The sequence below is a fragment of the Jaculus jaculus genome, chromosome 19, assembly GCF_020740685.1.
Source record: "Jaculus jaculus isolate mJacJac1 chromosome 19, mJacJac1.mat.Y.cur, whole genome shotgun sequence".
In the NCBI taxonomy this organism is placed as follows: domain Eukaryota; kingdom Metazoa; phylum Chordata; class Mammalia; order Rodentia; family Dipodidae; genus Jaculus; species Jaculus jaculus.
In genome coordinates this window covers 50,708,617-50,717,607 of record NC_059120.1, presented here as the reverse complement: position 1 = coordinate 50,717,607, position 8,991 = coordinate 50,708,617, and the positions used below count along the sequence as shown (strand labels likewise).

The 8,991-nt window shown below is 50.2% G+C and overlaps 1 protein-coding gene across 1 annotated transcript; it reads left to right on the top strand.

Annotated features, from left to right (window-relative positions):
- Nucleotides 1-3,123: 3,123 nt before the first annotated feature.
- S1pr1 (sphingosine-1-phosphate receptor 1) lies at nucleotides 3,124-4,490 on the top strand. The gene has a single exon (XM_004659079.2). It carries the CDS (start codon nucleotides 3,196-3,198, stop codon nucleotides 4,345-4,347), a length of 1,152 nt encoding a protein of 383 aa, XP_004659136.1. The 5' UTR covers nucleotides 3,124-3,195; the 3' UTR covers nucleotides 4,348-4,490.
- The last annotated feature ends 4,501 nt before the right edge of the window (nucleotides 4,491-8,991 follow it).

Here is an 8,991-nt window from a genome sequence, read left to right as displayed (position 1 = left end):
GTTTTCCATCTCTCGGGGCCAGGCCGCAGCCCACCTCTCCAGAGGCCCCAGTGCTGCCCAGAATCTGGGACACCCGGCCTGGTTTCTTTGGGCTCAGCTGAGCGAGGGGAACCACCCGCCCAACAGTGCGCCTGGGTTGGGGGGGTGGGAAAGCCACTTTCTGCCCCCTCAGACCGCAAGTTTCGAGGCTTCACCGGGATCTGGGGGTGGGGTGGGGGGCAGGGCCGAGCTGGGGGGGGGAGTAAAAGGCCATTGCTGTCCCTTTGGGGTGCCCATTCTCCCCCTGGCCTCCGCAGCCCCTTCCCGGTCTCCGTTCCCCAGAGCGCGGCTGCGGGTTTGCTCCGCTCGCGTAGAAGTGGCCACCGGGAGGTCAGCTGGCCATCAACTCGGGACACTGGGCTCCTTAGCCCTCTGGGATCAGGGACGGGGGTGGGGGCGGGAGGTTCTGCTAACCAGAGGACCCTGGCTCGATCTCTGCCCCCCTCCCCCAAGACCTTCCCGGAGCAAAGTTTTCCAAGGCTCCCCATCCCTGGTTTCCAGGACTCGGGTGAGTTTCCCTCCATCTCTGGGGACGCGCCGGGTGGCTGGGGAAGGACGTGATTTATAGACTGGAGATTTTAGGGGCCACTAAGCTCCTCCCCTTCTCTCTCTTTGCTGGTTGGGGAGGAGGGGCTCGTTTAATTTAGTTTTATTTATTTGTCTTATTTGAGACTGGCTGGCACAGAATCTGTTCTGGAATCAGCTTCTGAGCAGTGTAAATCCTGGGGGTGGGGGGCCGGGGGTGTTTGTGGGGGTGCCCTGCCTCTGGCCGAGGGCGGGAAGGGTTAAGGGCATTAACCCCTCCCAGTCCCTTCCAGGAGGAGCCTCAGCCCGGCCTCCGCGCGGCGCTGGAGACTTCGCCTTGCAGACCAGACGGGGCGCTGAGCCGGGCTGGCCATTTGGAGTGCAGGGCTGCGGAGGGAGGGAGGGGAGCCCCAGCTGGACTCGGGGAGCCGGGCTTCGAGAGCGCGTCTGTCCCGGGGCAGCTGCAAGATGCGGAGCGCGCCCCGCCGAGCCCGAGCCCGGCGCACGCAGCTCCGTCCCGCCTGAACCAGGTATGGGGGACCCGGGGGAGGGAGGAGGGCTACGAACCAGGGGGGCCGCGGGCTGGCTGTGCTCGAGGGCCTGGGGGGGGGGGGTGTCACTAACGAACCCTGAAACGCCAACGAAACTAACAACAACTTTGAAAGCGTGCTTGGCAGGGCGACTGAGGAGCCAATCTCGATCGTATACTTCTTGGGGAGACGCTTGGAGTCTCTAATTATCCAAAAGACTGGTGGCGGGGATGGGGTGGGGGTGGAAACTGTGGCTCATTAGAAAAACAGGTAAAATATGCTTTTTTTTTTTTTTTGGAATTTCTAGATCTGTATAAAATCGGGGACGAGGGTCATGGCTTTAATCCTGTACTGCCTTAGAGAGGAGCGTGGTGTGAAGGTGGAGAAAGTGCCCACTTTTCTTGGCGCCCGCAGCCCTCTGCTATCCGGGAAACGGCTGGGATTGCTCCGGCCTCTTGTTTCCTCGCTCTTTATCACCTTGCAGCGTGCAAACTCCGTAACGAGTGCTCGCTCGCACTCTCCCCTCCCCGTGGTTCTGCGAGCGGAGAGGCCGAGGGTGGGCCGGGCGAGGGCGGCGGGCGGCGTTCAATGAGAGCGCCCGTGCAAGTGCGCCAGCGGCCCGCACGTCCGCGGTGCCGGTTTCTGTAAAAGTTCATTATGCACTTGAAATGAGGCGGCGGCGCACGCTGTTATCAGTAGTGGAACGTGTGTGTGTGTGTGTGTGTGTGTGTGTGTGTGTGTTGGCTAAAGATACTTGAGCAATCAGTTCATGGAGAAACTTCTGGGATTTGCAGCAGTCTCTGACAAATGGTGATCACTGAATACCTTTCAATGGACTTGGTCGGGGTTTGCCAGGGGTAGGGTGAGGTGGAGGTGGAAGGAGAAGAGAGAGAGAGGGAGGGAGGGAGAGAGAGAGAAAGAAAGAAAAAAAGAAAGAAAGAGAAAAAACAAGAGAAAGAAAGAGAAATAGAAGAGAAAGAGAGAGAGAAGGAAAAAAAGAAAGGGAAAGAAAGGAAAAAAAAGAAATAGAAGAGAAAGAAAGAGAGAGACAGAGAAAGAAGGGAAGAAAAAAGAAAGAAAAGAAAAAAAAGAAAGAAAGAAAAGAGGGGAGGCAGTTGCTTCACGGAGGCGCCTAGCTTTCCTGTTTATCGCCAGGCCGGGCGCGCCAGGAGGCCCACACCTCTCTGCGCCCTGGACCCTCTGGGCACACCTGCTCTGAGACAGTTATTAATAGAGTCCCAGAAAGTGACTTAAGCTGTCAAGTCATTGTGCAAATCTACTTTCTTGCATGGCGAGGAAGAGGTGGTGCCAATCTCTTGAAGCTGGGGGGCGGGTGGGGGGGGGTGGGTGGAGGGACCGGAGTGTGTGGCTGGGCGCTGCGCGGCTCTTCGGAGGAGGGCGCCCCGGGGCTGCCTCGCGGTGGGCCGGGGACCGCTCGAGGAAGAGGATGGATGAGGGGCGCGAGCGTGGATGCAGCGCCGTCACGCTCTTGGCGTCCCGCTCGCATTTCTGTGGATTCGTGATCATAGGGAGATGTTGTGTTGTTTCCCCCTCTAGTCGAGCTGCAGATTTCAGTCTGGGTAACTTTTTCTCACTCCTCTTTTTCTTTCTTTCTTTCTTTCTTTCTTTCTTTCTTTCTTTCTTTCTTTCTTTCTTTCTTTCTTTCTTTCTTTCTTTCTTTCTTTCTTTCTCCCCCCCTCTCTCTTTACTTATTTATTTTTTGCTTCTGTTTATTGCCAGAAATGATAGTTTGATTTAAAAAAAAAAAAAAAGAAAGAAAGAAAAGTCTCCCCCAAGTTTCCCTAAACGCCAACCACCAGCAACAAAATTGGAGCGACGCCTTAGCCTAGAATGAATCAACGCTAGTGTGCTGTGTGTGTGGCCTTTTGCCTGACTCTCTCTGCCTTTTCTTTGTGACTTGTTTAAGGCTGCTGCTTTGCTTCGGAAGCCCTCTCAAAGCCAAGGGAGGGGAGGAAAGAGGAAAGAAAAAAAAAAAACGAAAAAAAGAAAAAGAAAAGAAAAGCCTGGATTGCTCGGAATCCGCAGCCCCGCCGCGGCGCTCGCGCTCGCCCCCTAGCGTCGGTCGGGAAGCAGCGCGACGATGGTGTCCACCAGCCTCCCGGTGGTCAAGGCCCTGCGCGGCCCGGTGTCCGACTACGGCAACTACGACCTCATCGTGCGGCACTACAACTACACGGGCAAGCTGAGCGTGGGCGCGGAGAAGGAGCAGGGCCTCAAGCTGACGTCGGCGGTGTTCACGCTCATCTGCTGCCTGATCATCCTGGAGAACGTGTTCGTGCTGCTGACCATCTGGAAGACCAAGAAGTTCCACCGGCCCATGTACTACTTCATCGGCAACCTGGCCCTGTCGGACCTGCTGGCCGGCGTGGCCTACGCGGCCAACCTGCTGCTGTCCGGGGCCACCACGTACAAGCTGACCCCGGCGCAGTGGTTCCTCCGCGAAGGGAGCATGTTCGTGGCGCTGTCGGCCTCGGTGTTCAGCCTGCTGGCCATCGCCATCGAGCGCTACATCACCATGCTGAAGATGAAGCTGCACAACGGCAGCAACAGCAGCCGCTCGTTCCTGCTCATCAGCGCCTGCTGGGTGGTGTCGCTGGTGCTGGGCGGGCTGCCCATCATGGGCTGGAACTGCCTGGGCGCGCTGCCGCACTGCTCCACCGTGCTGCCCCTGTACCACAAACACTATATCCTCTTCTGCACCACCGTCTTCACCTTGCTCCTGCTCTCCATCGTCATCCTCTACTGCCGGATCTACTCCCTGGTCAGGACCCGCAGCCGCCGGCTGACCTTCCGCAAGAACGCGTCCTCCCGGGCCAGCCGCAGCTCCGAGAAGTCGCTGGCCCTGCTCAAGACCGTCATCATCGTGCTGAGCGCCTTCATCGCCTGCTGGGCCCCGCTCTTCATCCTGCTGCTGCTGGACGTGGGCTGCAGGGCCCGCGCCTGCGGCATCCTCTACAAGACCGAGTACTTCCTGGTGCTGGCCGTGCTGAACTCGGGCACCAACCCGGTCATCTACACGCTCACCAACAAGGAGATGCGCAGGGCCTTCGTGCGCATGGTGTCCTGCTGCAAGTGTCCCCGCAGAGACTCGGCCGGGAAGTTCAAGGGACCCATCATCGCGGGCATGGAGTTCAGCCGCAGCAAATCGGACAATTCCTCTCACCCCCAGAAGGACGACGGGGAGAACCCAGAGACCATTATGTCCTCCGGAAATGTCAACTCTTCTTCCTAAGACCGGGGCTTGGACAGGTCGAGAAGCGCTCTGACTTTGCTCGCCCGCCGACCTCCCCCCCCCCCCCCAGCATTTCCAAACATCTATCGGGGAAAAAAAAAATAAAATTAAAATTAAAGTGTCCCTGGGTTTCAACCGCTGCCAGGAAGGAGCAGCTGTGAGCCAGAGAGAAAGGGAAGGAGGGAGAGAGGAGAAGGCACGGGCCCGGTGGTGGTGGTGGTGATGGTGGTGGGCAATTCCTGTGAACAATGCAGTGGGAAAGGGTGGAGATCAGGTCGCCGCCTGAAGTCTATTTCCTGCACCCTTGGAGCTTTGATTTTTTTTTTTTTTTTTTTTTTTTTTTTTTTTTTTTTTGCACTGAGCCAAAGGTCTAAGCATTTGTCAAGCTCCTAAAAGGTTCCTCTGCTCCCCGCCCCTCCTCCCCCCAAAGACCAGGGTCTCATGGGAGAGAGTCACTTTGGAGTCTTTTGAGATGGTTTCCTTCCCCTTAGTTTCCAACCCCGGGCGTGCGCACTTGTGCTTGGCTAAGGACGCTCTGCACAACCTGGCCGCCCTTTCACGCCCCTCCTCCAGAATTTCTTACTTTATATGGAAAGTGCCCGGAGTTCATCAGAGGGGGGTGGGGGGTTGTAGCATGGCCCACGTCGATCATCTGTATCAGTTACACGGTGATGACAGTGTGGGAAGGTGGAGGTGGTTTAAAGATGCAAAGCAGTTTCGTTTGCTGAGGCCAAAGTTTCCACATAAGCGGGGTCAATTGTTTTGCAATTTGATTGAAGTCACTTTGATTTTTTTTTTTTAAAAGCACGCACACACACACACACACACCACCTTTACCATGAAATGTATTACAATGTCGTGTCCATTGTGATTGTAAAGGGAATAAGAAAGTCCACTTTATCAAAATGATAATAACCATGATTCTTGGTGACATGGAAACAAAAAAAAAAGGGTGAAAACTGGGAATTAAATTGTTTGTAAACTAAGAGTGATGTCTTAATGGAGTTGTCTGACAAAAAAAAATACATCTGTCTTTGGCACTTTTGTTAATGTTTATTTCAGAGTGTTGTGTGATTCACTTCAACCAACAAGAGGATGGTTGAACTTTGTTGTGTTAAAAGTACTTTTGTTTTTTGATTTTTGAATGTATTTCTTTCAGCAGAAGTCATTTATTGGATTTTTTTTCTAACCTGTGTTAACACCATTGGATGTGTATTTCTTAAGAAAATACCACCCTCCTATGCCCTAAAAAGCATTACTTTAACTGGTTGGTAGGGAACATCAGAAGTTTTTCCAGCACAGTTGTTCATTAGATAGCAATTGAAGGTATATGTAAATGCTACAAAGAATAAAAATATATTACTGTCTCCTTAGTATGGTTTTCAGTGCAATTAAACCAAGAAATGTCTTGTTTTTTTTTTTTTTTTAAAATAGTATTTAATAGGTTTCTGACTTTTGTGAACCATTTTGCACATAGCTTTATCAACTTTTAAACATTAATAAACTGATTTTTTTAAAGATCCCTTTGTGAAGAGCATTTTTTAAAAATTATTATTGAGATATTTGCTTTCATTGGCTCTTTGCAATCAAAATTAAGGACAGATTTCTGTTCTCCCTTAAGAGTATTTTACCTTGATAAGCTATGAAAAGAAAAAGAAAACAACTGCGGTTTGTTTAGAAACCACTTTACCCTTTTTAGGAAGAGAAACCTCAATAAGTTAACATTAAAGAGCCGGGCGTGGTGGCACACACCTTTAATCCTAGCACTCAGGACAGAGGCAGAGGTAGGAGGATCGCCATGAGTTCAAGGCCACCCTGAGACTAAAGAGTGAATTCCAGGAAGTCAGCTTGAGTTAGAGTGAGAAAAACCTTAAAAAAAAAAAAAAAGGCAAAAAAAAGTTAACATTAAAGACTTGTAACAAATGAAATTAAAACCACTGGTCTTTTGGATACCACATTGGCAAGTAAGTATAATTTGGGGATTTTTTTTTTTTTTTAAATTGCATTCAAGCCAAACAAAGTTAAGTATAATAATTCTGTCCTAGCACCATGACTCCTCAAAAACTTTCATGTAGTCTTAAATTCAACTTAAATTATGACAGAAACAATCAGTTTAAACCCCAAATACAAAAACATTCTTGATCTTCTATTAATATACTAGAGAAGAGAAAATATAAATCTGGGAGATAATATTAAGTCACTCAGTTTTTCTTTATTTTTAGGATATCATTTGGGATCTTCAGCCTGTCTGGTGAGCAATATCTGACTTGGGGATAGCAATTGTAACGAGTAACAAGCTGTAGAATGTAGGCTGGGTACCTAGCAGCTTTTATGGCAAAACTCTTTATTTGTTACATTTAGAAGTCCCATCTTCTTGGTCGTTAAAGCCAGAGTACATCCCAAACATCTTCACCCTGTGATGGCGGTCACTGCGTGGTGATTGTCATCTTTCAATGTGTTTTGGTGTGCTTGGCCTTGCCTCTTATTGTTCCCCTCGGAATTTGTGTTTTAAGTCTCACTGGACATGCACGGGACAGGACGCAGTTGGGACGTGAAGATAACCCTCACCTCTGAGAGTGGGTGTCACTTCTGGGTAAGGTTCACTGTGGGAACAGCAGTGTGCTCACTACGGAAACCTTAGGTCACAACCGCCAGTTTCCTGAAGGAAATGCCAAAAATGCTCTGCAGACAAAGGGCTGGAAACAAGTGGGAAAGCCTCTCTCCATCTGTCTGCTGCGGCGGAAGGGGTGACTTCATGTTGCCTCACTCCTTGGGCGTCTGGTGCGGAGTTCAGCATCATGGAAAAGTGCGTGTCCGTTTTGTTTCAGTGGGTGATAAAGTTTTCCTCCCCTTGCACCTATCCCCATCAGCGCAGCAGTGACTCACAATGTGGGAGCAGATGGCCTTGCTGGGGGTGGGGAGATCAAGAGCAACTGGGAGATCGGCCTCCCATGGCCACCTCTGAGCACAGTACCCCTAGATATGCTTCCCTGGAGCCTGCAGGCAGAGGTTCTCCTAGGAAGAAAGTGAACAGTCATGGGTGGCGCCTTTTCCAGATAGAATGGCAGAGACCCCGTTCTGGTCAAGAGGCAAAAAGTTGGAGATAAAGCTCAGTTGGTAGGATGTTTGCCTATCATACGTGAAGCCTGGGATTCACCCCCAGCACCACATTACCAGGGCTTAATGGAGCCCTCCTGTAATCCCAGTACTCCATGGTGGAGGCAGAAGGATCAGAAAGCTCAAGGTCATTCTCAGTTACATAGTGACTTTGAAGAGCAGCCTGGGCTAAGGGAGATCCTGTATCAAAAGAAAGAAATAAAAGAGCCGGGCGTGGTGGCACATGCCTTTAATCCCAGCAGAGGTAGAAGGATCATTGTGAGTTTGAGACCACCCTGAGACTACCTAGTGAAATACCAGGTCAGCCTGAGCTAGAGTGAGACCCTACCTTGAAAAGCCAAAAAACAAAAGAACGAAAAAGTTAAAAGTGACAAGAAACTCTGGAGATTATACATGCATATGGAGAGAGAGTTTTGAGTACATTCTAGAAAGGAAAGATGAGGGGAAAGGTCTGGTTATATGATTATATATGAAGCCTGGATTAAGAAGATGTAATGTTGTTCAGGAGAAATGAAAGCTATATGATTCTAGTTGACATATTTGTGTAAAAAGTTCAATGGGCTGTAAGTGATTGGAAAGCTACAAAATGGCACCCCAGAATACTTGATACCCAACATTAAATGTGACTATAATTTTACAGAACATTCCAGTCAAGACCCTATATAAATGTTTATCTTGTTCTCTCTTTTTAGTCCCCTTTAATAAGAAAAAAAAAAACAAAACCAAAGCAATCCAGTGATACTATTCGGAATTCAGAAGTTTTATGTTCATGTTCAGTGGATTCTATTGAGTACTTCATTTGTATGATACCCCTCATTTCCCCCACCCAATGTTTGTAGCAATCTTTAACATTTTAAAGACCTTAGATCTTTTGAAATTATGCTTATTCCTGCCCCAGACATGCTCAGTGCTAAAGACATGCCCAGTGCCCACCCTGTGGGTACCTGTAAACTGAGATGCACGCTTTGTATGCTTGTGCCTCTTGCAGCCTGTGTTACGTCTGGCGCCGAGAGCTTTCACTTTTTCTAAGCAACTGTTTGGAGCTGCTGCTCTGAGAGCAGCTCCAGAGGGGTGGGCTTCCCCCTGGGTGGGACCCCAGAGAGTGCGGATCGGGGGTGCTCGCTGGTGCTCGTGCCCATCCCATTTGCAGTTGACAAGCAAGGTGCTGGAATGACCAAGTTAAAAAATGTTCGAGCCGGGCACGATGGCACGTGCCTTTAATCCCAGCACTTTGGAGACAGAGGTAGGAGGATCACCGTGAGTTCGAGGCCACCCTGAGACTCCATAGTGGATTCCAGGTCAGCCTGGGCTAGAGTGAGACCCTACCTCGAAAAACAAAACAAACAAAACAAAACAAAACATATATGTATGTATGTATGTATCCTAGCCTGGCATGGCGGCACATGCCTTTAATTCCAGCACTTTGGAGGCAGAGGTAGGAGGATCTGCATGAGTTCGAGGCCACCCTGAGACTACCGAGTGAATTCCAGGTCAGCCTGGGGTAGAGTGAGACCCTACCTTGAAACA

What these genes read in the sequence shown, in the direction of transcription:
- S1pr1 (XM_004659079.2), top strand. Translation starts at nt 3,196, where the DNA reads ATGGTGTCCACCAGCCTCCCGGTGGTCAAGGCCCTGCGCGGCCCGGTG.